General features: G+C 42.2%; 1 protein-coding gene across 3 annotated transcripts in view; it reads right to left on the bottom strand.

Annotated features, from left to right (window-relative positions):
• LOC106603282 (vascular endothelial zinc finger 1) overlaps positions 1–21,675 on the bottom strand; it is a 43,171-nt gene that overhangs the window by 5,668 nt on the left and 15,828 nt on the right. For all 3 annotated transcript variants that reach the window (XM_045717017.2, XM_045717018.2, XM_014196734.3), the window contains exons 2-4: positions 11,186–11,940; positions 2,620–2,689; positions 1,972–2,134 (exon numbers count right to left, since the gene is read on the bottom strand). In XM_045717017.2, coding sequence (XP_045572973.1) covers positions 1,972–2,134; positions 2,620–2,689; positions 11,186–11,940 — 988 coding nt within the window. The remainder of the gene's footprint in view (positions 1–1,971; positions 2,135–2,619; positions 2,690–11,185; positions 11,941–21,675) is intronic.

The raw sequence follows: 21,675 nt of genomic DNA, 5'->3' as shown, positions 1-21,675 counted from the left end.
ACTGAGCAATCGGGGGAGAATGGCCTTGGTAAGGGAGGTGACCAGGAACCCGATGGTCACTCTGACAGAGCTCCAGAATTCCTCTGTGGAGATGGTTGCCCTTCTGAAAATTTCTCCCATTTCTGCAGCACTCCACCAATCAGGCCTTTATGGTAGAGTGGCCAGACGGAAGCCTCACGTCTGGAGGAAACCTGGCACCATCCCTACAGTAAAGCATGGTGGTGGCAGAATCAAGCTGTTTTTTCAGCAGCAGGGACTGGGAGACTAGTCAGGATCGAGGGAAAGATGAACGGAGCAAAGTAGATAGAGATCCTTGATGAAAACCTGCTCCAGAGCGTTCAGGACCTCAGAACGGGGCAAAGGTTCACCTTCCAATAGGACAACGACCCTAAGCACACAGCCAAGACAACGCAGGAGTGGCTTCGGGACAAGTGTCTGAATGTCCTTGAGTGGTCCAGCCAGAGCCCAGACATGGACACGAGCTAACATCTCTGGAGAGACCTGAAAATAGTTGTGCAGCGACACTCCCCATCCAACCTGACAGAGCTTGAGAGGATCTGCAGAGAAGAATGGAAGAAACTCCCCAAATACAGGTGTGCCAAGCTTGCAGCATCATACCCAAGAAGACTCAAGGCTGTAATCGCTGCCAAAGGTGCTTCAACAAAGTACTGAGTAAAGGGTCTGAATACTTAAGTAAATGTGATATTTCAGCTTTGTATTTTTTTATACATTTGCAAAGAATTCTACAAACGTTTTTTTTCTTTGTCATTATGGGGTATTGTGTGTAGATTGACGAAGGAAGAAAAAAACCGATTTAATCCATTTTAGAATAAGGCTGTAACATAAAATGTGGCAAACGTAAAGGGGTCTTGAATACTTACCGAATGCAATGTATATACAAAAGTATGTGGGCACCACTTCAAATTAGCGGATTCAGGCTATTTCAGCCACATCCGTTGCTGACAGGTGTATAAAATAGAGCACACAGCCATGCAATCTCCATAGACCAACATTGGCAGTAGAATGACCTTACTGAAGAACTCCGTCATAGGATGACACCTTTCCAACAAGTCAGCAGTTTGTCAAATTTCTGCCCTGCTATAGCTTCCCCGGTCGACGGTAAGTGCCATTATTGTGAAGTGGAAATTTCCAAGAGCAATAACTGCTCAGGAACGAAGTGATAGGCCACAGGCGGATGAATCTGGATTTAGCGGATGCCAGGAGAACACTACCTGCCCAAATGCATAGTGTCAACTGTAAAGTTTGGTGGAGGCGGAATAATGGTCTGGGGCTGTTTTTCATGGTTCGCGCTAGGCCCCTTAGTTCCAGTGAAGGGAAATCTTCACACTACAGAATATGACATTCTAGATTATTCTATGCTTCCAAGTTTGTGGAAGGCCCTTTCCTGTTTCAGCATGACAATGCCCCCATGCAGTGCGAGGTCCATACAGAAATGCTTTGTCAAGATCGGTGTGGAAGAACTTGACTGGCCTGCACAGATCCCTGACCTCAACCCGATCAAACACCTTTGGGATGAATCGGAACGCCGACTGCGAGCCAAGCCTAATCACGCAACATCAGTGCCCAACCTCACTAATGCGCGTGGCTGACTGGAAGCAAGTCCTTGCAGCAAATGTTCCAACATTTAGTGGTACGCATTCCCAGAAGAGTGGAGGCTGTTATAGCAGAAAAGGGTGGGCCAACTCCATATTAAAGCCCATGATTTTTGGAATGAGATGTTTGACGAGCAGGTGTCCACATACACTACATGATCAAACGTGTGTCGTGTCCATAAGTGAAGTTGTGTAGGCTATGTCCTGTTTCTTGATTTTGTGTGCATGTGTATGCCAGGAGCTGCTGTTCACCTAAAGAGTCAATAAAGTATTAAATCAAATCTATTAAATTAGGAAGACAGTTTGTTTAAGTTGGGAGGGGGGCAGTGGCTGGTGAGATAGGGCTAACGTGACTTACCTTTGTTAGAGGAATTAAAGTTGGTCTGGCCGTGTGTCTTTAGATGGCTGGTGATGTAGGCTGCGCTCAGCATCTTGCCGCAGATGTTGCAGGTGACCTTCCCTTCATGTCGGATCATGTGGGAACGCAGTCTGTCTTTGGTGGCGAAGGCAGAAGTACAGGCCTGGGGGAGGAGAGGAGAACAGGACAGGGTCAGAAGGTCAGGCCAGAGGCACACTACTATTCAAAGGGCCACCCAGCTTTGTGCTCCAGCTTGGTGCCAAGTGTAGCTTTAATCATTTATCTAACACATCCTGCTTTCATCATTCAGACTGCATGGAACATGTCCAACTATAAAGGCTTATAGATCATCATAAATCTCTACTGGGGCCACAGGGCAGAGCCTACTGGAGTATGGTGTCATGAACAGACTGCCATTACGGCACTCTCTATGACTAACGGGCTCATTTTAAAAGACACTAGTCGGGCACAGTTATCTTCATTCCTTTCGATGCTGGAAACTAACAAGTACTGTCCGAGCCGGCAGAGAAGAAAGTGCTAAGTGGGAGAGTTCATGAAATCTGACAGACATGCAGTTGTCAATAATGAGCTGTTGACAAGTGGCCCTAATAAGGCCACACAGTACAGCTCTCTCTCTCTCTCTCTTACCGTTACTTGGCATTTGAACGGTCTTTCTGAGGAGTGGACATGCTTCACGTGGCAGCTCAGGTGGTCTGGCCTGGAGGAGAGAGGTGAAAAAAAGTTCATCTTGCTGTAGAATATTAACACACACACACACCCCCCGTTTCTTAACTTTTGACCTTTCCAGTGAGACTCCACTGTTCACACATCCCACTCATCGCAGCTCCCATTAGTTTGACTGAAAACCTGGACAACAGCAGACAGGCTAGGAGCTAAATAATTTCATCACTGTCATAAGGAATGGTGTGGAGAACTCCAAAACTAACAGCTGGGCCAAAGCGAGACAGTTTCACACTGGTAGTGGTTTTGTTACAAAGGAGATGAGTCAAGTGGAATCTTTTCAGGAGTGCTGTGAACCAGAATAACTTCTTTTCACTGTTAACCAAGGAGGACATCAGCTTACACACACACACACACAAACACACAGAGAGAAGAGAGAGAGAGAGAGGGGAGCAAGAAGAGAGCGGGAGCGCCTGCAGACCTGGCTGGCTGACAGTGACTCAGAGTTACGTTATTCTGCTGGCCGGCCTCAAAGTGCCGATAAACCTCCGCGTCACTGTGTTGGAACTAAGCCGGGTTCTTCCCTTAACTGCCCAGCTCTAAGATTACAGTTTGGACAGACAGCATAATGTAGGGTGTTCACCCAACCCATAAAAGTATTATTTCATTCAATGTTCATAAAGAAATGTTCAGTCAACAGAGAATTGCATTGGAAAAACAAAAGTCAAGACCCTATGTCTACCATACATGGTTAACAAGTTGCAGACAATTTACTCTGAGAATTTAGCATGATTAGAGTGAATACAATGTAATTACGGCCATGGTCAAAATTAGTGGACGCTGCTCAAAATAAACATGTCACTGCGCCAACTTCAAAATGTCAACTGACAAACTAGCTAGTGGCTGCAGGTTAGAGTGTGATAGGGATTTTTTCAAAATTAAATCTGCTGACTACAAAACAAAATTGGGTCTATATATTAATTTACAAAGCTAACAGACTGAGTTTAAATATCTACCCTCCCCAAAGACAATCTGTTCCCGTTTTCATGGTGTATTTATGAGTCTTTCCCTTTAAAACGCCATAGAAACGTCCCCGGAACGTTGATTGACCTGGGTTAGAGGAATACAATACCACGGATCTGTTGATGAATATGACATGAGTATCAAGTTGATTTTGATTGGTCCAAAGCATGGAAACACCTACAAATGTTACCAACTCCCAACATCAAAAAAACAGAGGAGTTACAACCAAGAGCTGAGCGGTTTAAACTAGCAATGGTCACAACAAACGAATGTTCTTATTTAATCTAAGGGTGTTAATGTTTAAATGTGAAAACATTTAAAGCGGCAATATAATTTTTTGGGTGATCTGACCAAATTCACATAGAAATGTATGTTATAGATCTGTCACTCTTGAAAGCAAGTCTAAGAAGCGGTAGATCTGTTCTATGTGCGCTATTTCTATGCTTCCCGTTCTTAAGTTTAGTTTTTGCGTCTTACTTTCGGTTTTGTACACCAGCTTCAAAACAGCTGAAGATTAGAGCTTGGGTCCGATACCAATTTCGGGGAGGGAAAAGTCTCTATTTTTTTTTGGGGGGGGGGGGGGGTGGAATTAAAAATAAATTCAAATTGTGCTCCAAATGATTAACACATATCAAAATTATGATTTCTTAAAGATGCATTATGCAGAAATCACTGCGCCATTTCCTGGTTCGCATCATTTCGATATATGTGACAAAACAAGCAAGTATAGTGTAGAGAATCATTGTACTGTGAAATATATTCTCCATAATCAAAAATATTGCATTTTCAGCTGGTATACAAAACCGAAAGTAAGACGCAAAAACTAAACTTAAGAACGGGAAGCATTGAAATAGCGCACATAGAACAGATCTGCTTCTTAGATTTGCTTTAAATGAGAATGACAGATCTATAACACATTTCTATGTGAATTTGGTTTGGTCTCCCAAAAAGTTACATATTGCAGCTTTAGCTAAATATTAAAATGTACATAATTTAAGGACCTTTTATTTGTGGTTTACATGATATCCACCAAAAAGCAACTATATCCTCTATAAATACAAAACACTTGTTCAGTTTACTTCAAGTACAATTTAAAGATGTGTCTATCCAGGGCAGTGAATAAGAAACAAGAAGGGATGAATTAATAAAACTTTGTCTCAAAGTAAATCTGTTCAAATTATTCAGTGAAATGCAGTAACATCCTGTTCGTAATGTCACCACTAGGTGTCAGCATTGAGTAGATTCACTACAGCGGTTTACTACAGTCAAAGTTCATGTAAAGTAAAACTTTTTGTTTTGGCAACCTCGCAGTGAAAGGGTTTCCACTAGTTACCACAACCACAAAGTAAAAATGTATGATTTTTTTTATTTTTTAAACGTAGCTATTTGGTCATAATTTGAGGTTACGCATAAGGTTAGCAGTAGTGTTAAGAAGATAAATTGTATAAACCCATACAAAAATGTACCATGGTACTTTCATTCACACCATGGTACTAGCATTGTGCTTTCACTTATACCATGGTATGGTCTGAATCATGGAAATGTACCATGGTTTTAGCTTTCAAGTATTTTTTTTATTTATTTAACTAGGCAAGTCGGTTAAGAACAAATTCTTATTTACAATGACGGCCTATAAAAAAAAAAATAATAATAAAAAAAAAAATATATATATATATATATTTTTTTTAATAATAAAAATCGGCCAAACCCAGACGACGCTGGGCCAATTGTGCGCCGCCCTATGGGACTCCCAATCACGGCCGGATGTGATGCAGCCTAGATTCGAACCAGGGACTGCAGTGGCGCCTCTTGCCCTGAGACGCAGTGGCGCCTCTTGCCCTGAGACGCAGTGGCGCCTCTTGCCCTGAGACGCAGTGGCGCCTCTTGCCCTGAGACGCAGTGGCGCCTCTTGCCCTGAGACGCAGTGGCGCCTCTTGCCCTGAGACGCAGTGGCGCCTCTTGCCCTGAGACGCAGTGGCGCCTCTTGCCCTGAGACGCAGTGGCGCCTCTTGCCCTGAGACGCAGTGGCGCCTCTTGCCCTGAGACGCAGTGGCGCCTCTTGCCCTGAGACGCAGTGGCGCCTCTTGCCCTGAGACGCAGTGGCGCCTCTTGCCCTGAGACGCAGTGGCGCCTCTTGCCCTGAGACGCAGTGGCGCCTCTTAGACCGCTGCGCCACTCTGGAGCCCCCCCCCAAGTCAAAACAAATGATTGGAACTGCCATGGTAATGCCATTGTACCTAAATATTACAAATTATAAATCTGAATCATGGAAATGTACCTTCTTTGGACACTGTGTTAACTAACCTCAAGACGAGCTTCAATGCCATACAACACTCCTTCCGTGGCCTCCAATTGCTCTTAAATGCAAGTAAAACGAAATGCATCCTCTTCAACCGATCGTTGCCCACACCTGCCCGCCCGTCTAACATCACTACTCTGGACGGTTCTGACTTAGAATATGTGGACAACTACAAATACCAAGGTGTCTGGCTAAACTGTAAACTCTCCTTCCAAACTCACATTAAGCATCTCCAATCCAAAATTAAATAAAGAATTGGCTTCCTATTTTGCAACAAAGCCTCCTTTACTCATGCTGCCAAACATTCCCTTGTAAAACTGACTATCCTACCGATCCTTGACTTCAGCGATGTCATTTACAAAATAGCCTCCAACACTCTACTCAGCAAATTAGATGTAGTCCATCACAGTGCCATCCGTTTTGTCACCAAAGCCCCATACACTACCCACCACTGCGACCTGTATGCTCTTATTGGCTGGCCCTCACTTCATATTCGTCGCCAAACCCACTGGCTCCAGGTCATCTATAAGCCTTTTCTAGGTAAAGCCCCGCCTTCTCAGCTCACTGGTCACCATAGCAGCACCGCCCCGTAGCACGCATATTTCACTGGTCATCCCCAAAGCCAACACTTCCTTTGGCTGCCTTTCCTTCCAGTTCTCTGCTGCCAATGACTGGAAAAATTGCAAAAATCACTAAAGCTGCAGAATTATATCTCCCTCTCTAACTTTAAGCATCAGCTGTCAAAGCAGCTTACTGATCACTGTACACAGACAATCTGTAAATAGCACACCCAACTACCTCATTCCCATATTGTTACTTATCCTCTTGCTCTTTTGCACCCCAGTATCTCGTCATCTGCACATCTATTACTCCACTGTTAATGCTAAATCGTAATCCCTAATCTTCTACATTTGCACACACTATACATTTTTCTACTGTTATTGACTGTACATTTTTTTTATGTGTAACTCGGTTTTGTCGCACTTCTTTGCTTTATCTTGGCCAGGTCGCAGTTGTAAGTGAGAACTTGTTCTCAACTGGCCTATCTGGTTGAATAATTTTTTATAAAAAAAAAAATGTTTTCCTGTGTAAAAAACACACACCTAAGTTTAGCTTGCTAGTTGATCTAAGTAAGTGGCTGAATTAATTAGGTGACAGGGCATCATATTGTGTTAGCTTTCTGCCATGTTTGAGAAGTCAAAGCCCTTTGGATGAGTTATTTGTATAGCTGCCACCATCTTGATTTCCTTGAGTTTCTGCTCTCGGCCTGTTCTCCAAGCAGAGCAGGCAGGCCTGTTTCCCTAGCAACTCTACAGATAACATGTAACCTACACATGCTGCTTCAGAGCCAGTACTGTGATTCCTTCAGACAAGTATGTCTCAAAACATTGTTCATTTGCACAATGTCTCTCGTTCACATTCGCTTGTAAATATCCAAACTCACCAAAAATGACATTCAGTAGCTCCTACTTATACATGTATAACTTCATGAGTTGGATTGCCTGTCTTTGCAATTTGTTTATTTTCATTTGTGCTTGTTAGCGTATTTAGCTAGCATCCTCCAATTGAAATTCGATATTACTTGTGTTCATTTTGTCAGCATTCTGGTAATAGACGCCCAACGTTTTTTTGTGCGAGTTTTTTTGGCACCCCTTGTGTAGTAAGCCTGTAACACCATATATACACCGGTATGAGAGAAGGACGGTATGATATGGATACTGCCAAACCCTATTAACCAGAGCTGTAGTCAATGACAGCTTGAGCTGCTACTATGTGTGTGTGTCTGAGTTTGAGTGACGAGGGCAGCAGGGAGGGGGAGAGAAAGATAGCAAATCATGTCGACTCGCGCTCGTAGACTATTTTATTGCTAGTTATTTATCATCTCATTAAATAGTACCAGTCTTCAAACCGCAAAAAGTTAGTTAAGCTAGCTAATGTTAGCTAGGCCAATTGAGACTACATAGCAGCGCTTTTTCCCTTTCAACTCCATTCGTATTATTAAGTAGCAGCTTACCTGTTGGCTCTTGATGTTGTAGCCTGTTCTTCTCATTTAACTTTGAGTTCTGTAATTTTAATTACATCTTCCACTGATTAGCCTAGATATCTCCTAAAGGTGTCCGCATGCTTCCCACACAAAACAGTTTTCAAAAGTTTGAATATATCATGACGTTTTGGCCATTGGCAAAAAAATATATAATTATTTTACAATTAAAAAAAAATAATAAGTCTGTTCGTGCCCACATTTTTTTCTCGAGGCAAGCCCAAGTTCGGAAGCCTAAGTCTACGCCCCTTAGTCGGTGATTGGTCAAAAGCAGGGATTCTTCAATAAAGTATTTTCATTCAACAATAGACAAATCGTTTTCATGCAAAAAATGTTTTACTTGAGGGCAGCAGGGAGGGCTAGTTAGATGTAAAATTGCGCAACTAAGATTTCCTTGTTAAAAACGTCAAAATGAATGACCGATTTGAGTTTATTTTGTGGAAGTGTATACCGGCTACGGTGTCTCAAGATCGACAAACAGTACTATTGCCACAAATTTTTTAAGCAAAGGTTTTTTCAAGAGAAGGTCGAAGGTATGCGAGCACAGTCAGCGCAACTCTCGTGAAAAGCAAGTGCAGCAGCATCATAAATTATAACATTTTCTCTCTACGCAGGAAGCACGACAGACCATCTGCATTGTGAATTCACATGGAATTTTATTACTTTTTCTTAGCGTTTTAACAGAAAACCAATAAAACAATTTCCCCCCCCTAATTTAATCAGTCAAGTAAAAGCACATTAAGGTTATAATATTGTAGACAACAATCTAATGATTGTATGTATGTGATTAATAATGTACCCGATTCAGCTGCAATGCTACAGTACTGTTTTAACCTCTATGGGCTAGGTGGGACGCTAGCGTCCCCCCCGTGGTGCACTCCATCAACAGCAGGTGCATTTCAAGAGCGGCAAATTTGAAACCAAATAAATGTCAAAATTCAAATTTTTCAAACATACAACTATCTTACACCCTTTGAAAGATAAACATCTCCTTAATCTAACCACGTTGTCCGATTTCAAAAAGGTTTTACGGCGAAAGCATAAAGTTAGATTATGTTAGGAGAGTACATTGACAATAGCTGTGTGTAATGTTTTGTCAATTCAAAGACAGGGTCACCAAAACCATAAAACCAGCTAAAATGATGCACTAACCTTTTACAATCTCCATCAGATGACACTCCTAGGACATTATGTTAGACAATGCATGCATTTTTAGTTCTATCAAGTTCATATTTATATCCAAAAACTGCGTTTTACTATGGCATTGATGTTGAGGAAATTGTTTCCCTCCAATAACCGGCAGTCAAGTCAGCACCACAAATTAAATAATTAAAATTAGAAAACATTGGTAAAATATTATATTGTCATTTAAAGAATTATAGATTTACATCTCTTGAACGCAATCAACTTGCCAGATTTAAAAATAACCTTACTGGGAAATCACACTTTGCAATAATCTGAGCACTGCGCCCAGAAAAATACGCGTTGCGATACAGACTAGCCGCCATGTTGGGGAGATCTAAAATCGAAAATACTATGTAAATAATCCATTACCTTTGATTCTCTTCATCAGATGTCACTTCCAGGTATCACAGGTCCATAACGAATGTAGTTTTGTTCAAAAAAGCTCATCATTTATGTCCAAAAATCTCCGTCTTGTTAGCACATGATCTAAGCCCGCAGGACTTCACTTCATGAACGAGGGGAAAAAATATATTTACGTTCGTTCAAACATGTCAAACGTTGTATAGCATAAATCATTAGGGCCTTTTTTAACCAGAACATGAATAATATTCAAGGTGGACGAATGCATTCTCTTTTATAACGTATTGGAACGAGGGTACCCAACATGAACTCGCGCGCCAGAGTCTAATCGGCCATCACCGTTCCATGGCTCTTGTTCGGTCAGATCTCACAGTAAAAGACTCAATACACTTTGTAAAGGCTGGTGACATCTAGTGGAAGCAATAGGAAGTGCCAAAACATTAATCAACCCCTGTGTGTTTCAATGGCATAGGCTTAAAGGTAATTCAACACATCAGGTATCCACTTCCTGTCAGAAAATGTCTCAGGGTTTTGCCTGCCAAATGAGTTCTGTTATACTCACAGACACCATTCAAACAGTTTTAGAAACTTTAGGGTGTTTTCTATCCATATATAATAAGTATATGCATATTCTAGTTACTGGGTAGGATTAGTAACCAGATGAAATCGGGTACGTTTTTTTATCCAGCCGTGAAAATACTGCCCCCTAGCCCCAACAGGTTAAACAAGCTGTAAGAGGAGCCCTTTGCTTCTTGGAATGCGATGTCAATTTGCCATTACTCATGCCCACAGATTACAAGTGACACATAGCTGGAAGTAGTGAGTGGATGTTGCAGTAAATGTTGAGAGGAAATCTTACAAGGCCACTCACTGTTGGCTATGCCTGGAAAGACCAGAATGAACAGTCATTCCAGGTGGGTTAGACTTAAAACAAACTGGGCCCTGTAAAGGGCACTAAACACCCTACGCAAACAGAGTGATGGAGCATGGTATACATTTTGGCAGCACAAAAGTACGTAGAACTATAGAAAACAACACCCGTCTCTGCGTTTGCGTAAAGTGTGTAGCGGCCTTAAGCAGCAGCACAGGATCTGCTGTGTGTAAGAGGAAATCCCAGGCTGCTGCCTCCTATGTCTGTTTTAATGGCATTCCCTGGGGAAGGGGTGACGAGCTGGCGGGAACCACAGCATGACACACAAATCGAAGCTGCCTTTCCCCTCCCCCTGCCTCATTCCTCTCTGCCTGCATGCCTGTCCTCGCAGGGGGGGGAACTCTTGGACACTGGAGTTGAACTGCTCTCTAAAGCGTGACTGTTTAAACATGCTGGGGACCACAAAGGCACTGAGTCAAGACCATTCAACGCTACTATAAATCCGTGAGGGCAGCAGCCAAATGGGACGTGCACCACGTTAACGTCACATTGAACAACTGATGGTCATACACTCTCCATCTCAGTGCATCTCTATAAGTGCTTGTCTAACACTATATAGAATATGTAGACTAATAACCGTGTACCTACATGATCTGAATTAGTTGAGTTTGTAATAAATAGCAAGCACTTTTACTTGAAATGTATGGCAGCTAGCGAGTGGTCGTGAATGTGCATGGCTGGGCCTGGGGCCTACCTGGAGAAGCCTTTCCCACACACGGAACAGACATAGGGCTTGTGGACTCCACCGTCGTGAGAGCGCACGTGGTAGGTCATGCGGTCCTTCCTCTTGAAGCGCTGTTGGCAGATGGGGCACTCGTAGGGCTTCTCGTCCGAGTGGGACAGCTTGTGACGGTTCAGGTGGTAGACGTCTCGGAAGGCCTTGCCACACATCTCACAGCCGTGGTTCTTCTTCACTAGCTTGGCAGGCTTTTTGGGCTGGCTCTGCTGGGGTACATTGATCATAGAGGCTGGAGACATGATGCTGGAGGCTGAAGACACAGAGGGGGTGGCCGTGGTGAGGATGCCTGCAATGGTGGATATGTAGGAGGGCTGCCCACTATTCTCCCTGGGCAGGGTGGAGATGAGAGGCACCATGGTGGGGGCTGTCTGAGCAGTCTTCTTGGGCCGCGACACCATCTTGACGCCCGTGTGGCAGGATTCGTGGCGCCGCAGGTGGTAGCTGTCACGGAAGGCCTTGTTGCAGTAGCCGCAGATGAAGGGTGTCTTGCTCTTATGCTCCTTCTTCACCACGGGCATGGGTCCCCTGCCGTTGCCAGTCCCGCAGGCCACGTTGTCTTTGAGGAGCTCGGCGGCACTGGCGGGGGGTTTCTGGTCCAGGAGGATGGGCATAACAGGCTTCTGGTCCACCGGCTCGTTCCCAGAGTTGAGCAGCGGCAGCAGGCTGTTCTGGGCCACCTGGTGCTGGTGGTGGAGGGCTTCATTGGCCTGCTGTAGAGACATCACATCATAGCAAGGTGAAACACAGATCAACACAGTTCAATTTTCAATCAACACAATATTACAGTACTACCAGTAGCCTGAACGTGTAGCAGGTGGCCTTCCTGTTGGAACGGACAGGGTAGAATTGCAGGTTGAAACTACCATGAGCCATTGTTGCTACAGGCTAGCTGTAAGAGATAGCTCAATGAAAGTTCAGGTTTTATTTGTGTTACTCAATACAGCCACATTCACTTCACATCCTTGTAGCTCTGCCTTTCTCCTTTATGTAACCCGACACTTTTTGGGGATTAGCCTACATCTTCACATTCCTCCTTTATATAACCGCTCTTGCGGTGGGGAAAATAGTTTGGGAGGAAATTAATTTAGCATTAGACTCTCTTTGTGTAAAGGTACTGGCTTAGATGGCCTACTGGGAATAGCCTAATCTGGGAGCCATTCACAGCAACAACTATTAGGAACAGCTTAATCTCAAAGCCATTCAAAGGCCACATCTTAAAATGCGCCGGTGCTGCTGGGAAGGCTTTGCTTTGGTGACTTGTCCGCCTCGGCCATAGCTTGGGCCTAGAAGCTACATGAGTTTGCACAACACATGGAGATTGAACACTGTCTCTGTGTGGTGGTTCTTCAATTTCATCCTGAGAGCTTGTCCCCTTTGAGTGAGTTCACAGCTCCTCCGCTGAAGTGAGGCTTTAGAGAGTTGGAGAGTTAAAGCGTAACTGGCTACGGGTGTGATTGCGAGGCAAAAGCCATTGCATCGGAAGCAACACCAAAATAGACAGTCCATCTTGGCGCATGTGGCGTCGCAGAATAGACCACGGAGGACAGAACACAGCAGTCAGCACTACCGCCACTCTGCTGAATGACATGCAAGAGGGACTTCAGTCAGCTGAACATTGCAGCAAATACAAACGGGAGGAAATGTACTGGAAAATCTGAAAACATTCAACCAGATAAATCGCCACAACTACCCTGGTCTCTAGTCTAAAACCACAGCAACTAGGAATATCATTTGCCAAAGTCCTTTACTGCACATAGTTGCTACTGTGCTCTATTGACATCCAAGTCCCTTATAAAGAATCACCTTTGTACCAAGCCACAGTATTGATGTCTGGGGCGTCTATTCGATGAATCACGCAAAACAAGCAGGGTCAGTGACTGTTGGTGTTTTACAGGGACAAAAATAGGCCCTAGCTCTGTCATTAGTGAGGAGGCACACTAACAGCCTGCTGCTGCTACTGCTGTGGAATCCAAACCTGCTAGCATATATGAAAAATGATCCCCCGCCATGATGGTGCACTCTTCATGTGACTGTAAAAGCAGTCTGCCAAAATACAGCAGCAACCTGGGCATGAGCTCAGCCAGACCAGACAAGGCCCTGGTATACTGGGTGATTCTAACGATGGCAGTAGCAAATGGAGTTAGAAAACCATGATGCATCTGCAACTATTATCGATCAATCTGAAGAGTAAGATGCCTAGTTTATAGAACAGTGTCTTGTTTTAAATACATTCTAGTTTCACCTGAATTGTGTCACCCCCAAAATCAGGTCATTTTATAAACAAAAACAGTCACTTAATTTAATAAAATACATGATGGTGTTTGTCCTTAAATCATAAAAAAATGGATACTAGTTGAAGTTTACATTAAATTATAATACGTATTACATGAAAACACTGTGTGGAAATGTTTCTCATTACCATAACACTTGCTATAAAAACTCCAATCATTTTTTTAATGTTTTATTCACCCTTGATTAGGGTTGCACATTTTGGGGAATATTCAGAGGTGGAAACTTTCCGTGGGAATTAACGGGAATATAGGCACATTAATATTTATACCATTTAAAAATGTAGATATTTTTTGAATTGGATATATTTACCATATCATATGGAAACAGAAACAAACCTTTAACCTTATCATAAGTAGACAATTACAAATGATTAAATCCTTCCAATAGGAACAAAAATTGTTACGAATTTAACTAATTCAACGATTTGACTCGTCACATGGGATGATGTCATTGAACAACAAAAGGGAATATTGAATGATCCATCGCATCTCCCAAAAAAGATTAACATACATCTGTAAAATTATAGTCTAGAAACTAAAGCTTTGGTTGTCTTCCTCTCAGGCGTCCATGTCTTCTCCCTGGACCTCCTCACTGTCCACCTCTTGAACATCAGACTTTGAGGCCTCATCTTCGCTGTCACTTTCCAACCTTGAGCAGGCTGATGTTGGTGGGATTTGGAGGATGGAGGCAACAGGGGAAAGAGCCTCAGATCCACAAAGTCCCTTCCACCAGGTGGCTAATGAGATATGTTGGCACGACTGCCATATTGCATCTCCATCCCAAAGCCCTTGCTTGGAAGTGTATTTCACCAGACTGCCAAGAACCTTGCCCTCATCCAGGCCAAGGTGGCGAGACAGCATAATGTGTCCAACATGTACTCTGGGCGTGTATGGGCTTCAGGCAGAAGTCTTCACACTTTTTGATGCATTTCAGAACTGCAGTTTCCTCTGCTTGGAGCAACAGTGAAGGGGGAAGGGCAGTACGGATTTCTTCTCTTACATCTGCAAGCAGAGTCTGAACATCAGACAGGATGGCATTGTCTCCCTCAATCCGTGCAAACGCTACTGGCCAAGTGCATCTGCGCTGTCTGTTTAGCAGCGGTCTTTGCTCAGTTTGCCAGCTGCGTGAGTGAGAGGGAGTTGCCCGTGTGCTTCGCAGTTTACGGCAGTTTTCTTAAAGATCGCTCCGCGACACACGATGCAGCGCTGTGGTTCAGCAGCAGATGATGCGCTGTCTGCCACTGACTTGTCATTCTCACTCAACATCACTCACCTCTGTCATCAAATGGCTTCGTGCTAGCCACAAGTTCTGACGGAGCTCAATTGTCACGAAACAAAAAATATACAGCGATGAGTTTCTCTTTCATACAAACGTATAACGAGGAGCGCCCACAGTGTGTTTTGTGCGGTGAAGAGTTTAGTAATGAGTCTCTCATAAAACAAATTAATAAATGACAAGTCCTGACCAAACATCCACCGCATGATGGTAAACCCAGGGAGAGCTTTCAGAACAGGGCAGAATGCTTCAGGAAACAGTGCTTCAACAGTGGAAAAGTCAGTCGGCTAGCAAGGCATTGTTGTCATTTTATAAACAGGTGATAAGCAGAAATAAGAGAGTACTAACTAACTCTCATAGTAGTAGATGCGAGTTTCTTTCAAAACAATCCCCTGGCCTTGTACACAGCTAACATTCGCCAAAGCAAGCTAGCTACTGATCGTGCAACCCTAGTAACAGTACAGATGAAGATGAAAAATGTTCAGGCCCACTGTACATTTACTGTAGGCATTATTGTTGGAATCGAGTCTAGGTTGGAACTGTTGCTGTTAAAATACAATAATTATTATTCTGAACTGGAATAAACTGATTGAAGGGAGATGCTTTTAGAGGCAAACACACTCACACAGTTCTGGGTTGCTCATCTACAGCAGGAAGCGGTCTCCTGCCTGACTGAGAAAGCACTAGATGTTCTGGTCCAGTTTAAAAAAACAAGTACAGAAACAGTTAAGGCTGAGCATAACCTCAGTGTTGCAATGTCAAAAACAGAGCCCAGAATAGACCTGCTCTCATTAGGACTGTGTGTGTTTTCTGGTCCACATCTGTGTAATGTGATTAATCAGTTTATTCCAGTTCAGAATTAAAAAGACTTTCTTTCAACAATCATTTCTACTGATAATTTTTCATCTGTACTGTTACTTAGGGTTGCACTATCAAAAAGCCTGTGTGTGTGTGTGTGTGTGTGTGTGTGTGTGTGTGTGTGTGTGTGTGTGTGGTTATTCATCTGTGTGATGTGATCAATCAGTTTATTCCAGTTCAGAATGAAATTATTTATTGTATTTTAACAGTAAGAGTTCCAACCTAGACAGATATGTAAGAGTTTTTAATGGGGGAAAATAAAAATATTTATATGGATATTTAATTGTTATTTGTTTTAGGCTTAAGGGCAATGAAATGTACCGATATGTACGTATAGTTGCATATTTTCCTGAGCTTGGGTCCCAGGAAAACAGTTTCTCATTTGGCTCCCAGGCTGAAAAAGTTTAAGAACCCCTGATCTAAAGAAGTAGCACAAATTCATTTAATTTCTTCACTTACAGGCTATGACTTCAGAATAAGGATTGTATTCTCAAACAACCCCTTCATGACACTTGACCTTATCATTAGCGAAAAAAAAATAAAAAAAATACTCAAATTGGGAAAAACTTAGCGATCCATTAACTTACCAACATGGAGGCATGCATAGGGCTGTTGCAGTGACCATATTACTGCCACACCGGCAGTCATGAGTCATGACCGCAGTAAAATTCCATGTGACATGGTAATCGCCTTTTATGCACTCTGGACATGCTTTGGTATTATCCAACTTGCTAACTACCATTAGGTCCTAATGGCCTGGTACGCCGGGCTCTGTTGTTCCTCTAACCACTGTGTTTGCGTTGATGTCACAATTGAAAAGCACAGCATACACTTATCATCAAAACAGTAGGCCTCTCTGACTTTTAAAATGTACCTCACTGTGATGATCAAAAAGGTCAACAGCAGGTTGAAACAGTGTAAAACATGTTTGTGGATGTTGTTTCAAAGCCCAACACAACAAAATGGACAGTGCTTTCTAATGTGATGAATTCAAAAACACCTATAGCATATTAGAGCTTATGCATAGGCTTATGAGCCCAAGCCAGAATTAAAATGATGATTGTGCTGTTATACAATACATAGCCTACCACATATTACGCACAGCTAGAAAACATGCAAAAACATAGATTTAAGATGTCTTTGGTACATAATTGGTCTAGCCTACACTCCAAAATTAAACAAACTCCAGTAATCACCTTTGAGTGTGGACTGGTTTATGATGCATACTGGATGGACTGGTTACCTTTATGCTATGCTCCAAACTTTCTATCCATGAGTCTGGGAGAGAACGTATAGTGCACTCGGAAAGTATTCAGACCCCTTCCCTTTTTCCACATTTTGTTACGTTACAGACTTATTCTAAAATGGATTAAATACAGTTAAAAAAAATAATAATTATATCTCCACACAATACCCCATAATGACAAAGCAAAAAACAGGATTTTAGAAATGCTTTCACATGCATTTATTTTTTAAAATGTATTTACATAAGAATTCAGACCCTTTGCTATGAGACTCGAAATTGAGCTCAGGTGCATCCGATTTTGATAGAAACATCACTAGGATGATCAATAACTTGGAGTCTACCCGTTGTAAATGCAATTGATTGGACATGACTTGGAAAGGCACACCACTGTCTATTTAAGGTCCCACAGTTGACAGTGCATGACAGAGCAAAAACCAAGCCATCAGGTCGAAGGAATTATCCTTCATCTCTGTGAAGATGAAAGAACCTTCCAGAAGGACAACCATCTCTGAAGCACTCCACCAAATCAGGCCTTTATGGTGGAGTGGCCAGACGAAACCACTCCTTCGTAAAAAGGCAGAGTCCTTTATGTGCCTTTTGGCAAACTCCGAGACCATGAGAAAAAATATTCTCTGGTCTGATTAAACCAAGATTGAACTCTTTGGCCTGAATGCCAATCGTCACGTCTGGAAGAAACCTGGCACCATCACTACAGTGAGGCATGGTGGTAGCAGAATCATGCTGGGGATATTTTTCACGGGCAGGGACTGGGAGAATAGTCAGGATTGAGGGAAAGATGAACGGAGCAAAGAATTGAGAGGTCCTTGATGAAAACCTACTCCAGAGCACTCAGGACCTCAGACTGGGGTGAAGGTTCACCTTCCAACAGGACCTCGACCCTAAGCACACAGTCAAGACAACACAGGAGTGGCTTCGGGACAAGTTTCTGAATGTCCTTGAGTGGTCGGGCCAGAGCCCGGACTTGAACCCGATTGAACATCTCTGGAGACCTGAAAATAGCTGTGCAGCAACGCTCCCCATCCAACCTGACAGAGCTTGAGAGGATCTGCATAGAAGAATGGGAGAAACTCCCCAAATACAAGTGTGCCAAGCTTGTAGCGTTATACCCAAGAAGACTAGAGGCTGTAATCACTGCCAAAGGTGCTTCAACAAAGTACTGAGTAAAGGGTCTGAATACTTATGTCAATGTAATATTTCCAAATGCACTGTATAGCCCTAGGCGATGCTGTTGGTTCATTGATTGTGCAGGGCAGCTTACAGTTAGCCTACAATTAGTACATTTGTATTTGATTTTGAATAGCCTAGTAATAGGGCATTGTTTATGTTTCCATAATTAATTGGGTGACACATTACCTTCAGCTGTACAGAATCTCACCATGTTTTTCCATCCCCTCTCCTTTATTCCTTTCTCGACCACGCTGACGTCTGTCAACAGTTTAGAGAAATATGTTTTGTTGCAAAAAACATGAAGAGCCCATGGCATACAGAGTGCGGACGGAATATCACCTGTCGGGCAGCGAGATCATGCTCCTCAAACAGTGGTTGATGCTTGGAGTGAATTACGTGTCCTATCTATTCATCAGCTGCTCATATGAAGCACATGCTCTGCTATAAAAAAAAAATGTAGCCTACAAAACGGAATGGCGGAAACCGTGGCCTCCATTCGCTATTTGAACGCATACAGATGACATGTATTTTTCCCCCTGCCCATTTGATAAATGGGCCATTCTAAGTCGAAACAAATTTTACATATTAGTAAAGATTAGATTCATTTGAGAATAGTCTGATGCGTGAAAATATCATCACTTGATGAGAGAACAGCTGTGCAGCCTGAGGCGAAGAACAGAGGGCAAGGTTTTTTTGCTACTTTCTCAAATCGTCAATAGCCTATAGTCACATCATGCAGCCCATATATGTGTTGATTCCTAAGACATTAAGGTTTGTAACATTCACAACTAAAGTTGACAAATAACTCTCAATCTAGCATAAAATAACTATTTCAAAAGGTCACTTTTAATTTACACATAGCCCCTTTGTATGCACACTCTCCCTGTAATGGGAAAAATATCCTTTATTTTATTCAGCTAAGTTATATTATATTCTTCTTACTATACAATCATATTTTAAATAAATGGCATGGGACATAAGTATATCTTGTCAGCTAAATGAACAAGCCTATTCTTCTGAAATACATTTTCTTCATATGCTTCTTTCGACCTGACTAAAATAAATAGTGTGCATCTTTACTTACCTATTGTCCACCTAATAACTTTTTTGCACTATTGATTAGAGACTAAGTAAGCATTTTACTGTAAGGTCTACACCTGTTGTATTCGGTGCACGTGACAAATAAACTTTGATTTGATGGTGTATATTACATTGATTTATTAGACATTTTTAAAAAATGTAGATTTTCCAAAGCCGTGCATCAGCGGCTTGTACATCACTGGGTGTCCGGCCCAGTACATCACTGGGTGTCCGGCCCAGTACATCACTGGGGCCAAGCTTCATGTCATACAGGACCTATATACTAGGCAATGTCAGAGGAAAGCCCCAAAATTTGTCAAAGACTCCAGTCACCCAAGTCATAGACTTCTCTCTGCTACCGCACGGCAAGCGATACCGGAGCGCCAAGTCTAGGTCCAAAAGGATCCTCAACAGCTTCTACCCCCTAAGCCATAAGACTGCTGAACAATTAATCAAATGGCCACCAGACTATTTACCTTAACCCCCCCCCCCCCCATTTGTTTTTACACTGCTGCTACTCTGTTTATTATCTATGCATAGGCACTTCACCCCTACCTACATGTACAAATTACCTCGACTAACCTGTACCTCCGTACCGTTACCCCCTGTATATAACCTCGGTATTGTTATTTAATATTATTTTTTTTTTTTTTTACTTTCGTTTATTTGGTAAATATTTTAACTCTTTACTGAACTGCATTGTTGGTTCAGGGCTTGTAAGTAAGCATTTCACAGTAAGGTCTACACTTGTTGCATGTGACGAATAAAGTTTGATTTGATTTGCTAAACATGTTTATGCTAATTATCGATCAATTACGGGGAGACCGGTATACTTTTGCATGACAATAACCGGCTGACAATTTCATGACCGCCACAGGCCTACGCATGAACGGGCTTTAGTGATGTAGTCAATTGTTTGCTGACTCATTGGCTGTCTCCTACTACTTGCAGATTAAGCTACAGGTCTCTCTTTACTGAAAACACATGTCTCATTACTGCATAATTTTTAGGTCCTTTTCGGTAATGAGAATAAGTAAATTCTAATGTATAGTCAATGGGTATGCTGTGCTGCTTACTTTAATTATTTACTAGGACCACTGCTTACACCTATTGTATAGATTTTTGTTAAACAGTTATTTGATTAAGTAGAGGTTGTCAAGAAATATGGGTGTATAAACACCATTTTAAGTTACTTAAAGCCACGATCTGGAATTTGTGTTTCAGCAAAGAGAAACCCTGCCTCTTATAGGAGGATATCCCTCATTGTGACATGTGTACCTGTTTTAGCACTTACCTATACTGTTGTTTGATTTCCCAAGACAGTCTTGGTCCATACCCCACATATTTAGATACTTTATAGGCATATCATGTTATGTCATTTGCCCAAAGGGTTCCATAAAATTTAGAAATACATCTAAAATACCTTAGAACCACACATATCCACATCCTAATACACCAATATTACCTGTTAAGACCTTGGAGAAATGATATTTTCCAAAGAAAAGTCACCTTTAAGTCCACATTTGACTTTTGAAAATACATATGTAATTACAGTACTTATACTAAAATAAGGGGTATTTTAGTCAATTGCATTAAGATCAGCGATTTTCGAATTATGAGAGTAATTTGGGATTAACAAATAACAGTTTGATGTATTGGGTTACTGAATCTCTAATAGAGCTCAGTACAGTTTTTCAATGGAAAACTACGCAACAGTCTGAAACATGCACTCATCTCCGAAACCTGCTCATCATTACCCAGAATGCACCAATACTAAGGAAATATTCACAAATATTTTTTTACATTTGAAATGGATTTGTTTAACTATTTTGGACTTGCAAAAATTCTCACTACCGTAATGGTAGTAGTGGAAAAGAAGTAAAAATGCATCATATCTGATCAATAAACATAATTATAAAATGGATAAATACAGATCCTAATCTTAGTGATCCAAGAGGAATTATGCTGGATTTTTTTTATTTTTGCTGGTACTTTTTGGTGGTCAAGTGCCTGTTTCGTGAGAATCCCCCAGCTAGGAGCTCAACGTTACAATGGAATTCATTACAAAAGTGCTCCTCACAACATTAAACTATTGAAGAACTGACAGAAAAGTTCAAATTAATAAATGAATAAGAAACCGCTGTTTGTTAGACCAGGGCTAACGAACTACCCTCCTGTAGATTTTCACTCCAACCCAAGTTGTAACTAACCTGATTCAGTTTATCAACCAGCTAATTATTAGAATCAGGTGCACTAGATTAGGGTTGGAGCGAGAACCTCTCAGTGGTGTGACTGCGTGGCTTTGGAGATGCGCAGGTCAAGCCACAAGCCTCGTTTCCTTAGCCACCCTTCAGGAAGCAGAGGAGAGACACCAGGTAAGAGTGAGCACCACAGGAAGTCTCCCATCTAACCACAGCGGTGAATCTCTGTCACATTGCAACAAACACACAGTGGAAACCCGCCACCTGAATAGAGAACCGTCACGTCCAGTCACCACCCAAAGCAG

This window comes from Salmo salar, chromosome 04 (genome assembly GCF_965601325.2).
Source record: "Salmo salar chromosome 04, fSalSal1, whole genome shotgun sequence".
Lineage (NCBI taxonomy): Eukaryota > Metazoa > Chordata > Actinopteri > Salmoniformes > Salmonidae > Salmo > Salmo salar.
This window is presented reverse-complemented; position numbering and strand designations above follow the sequence as displayed.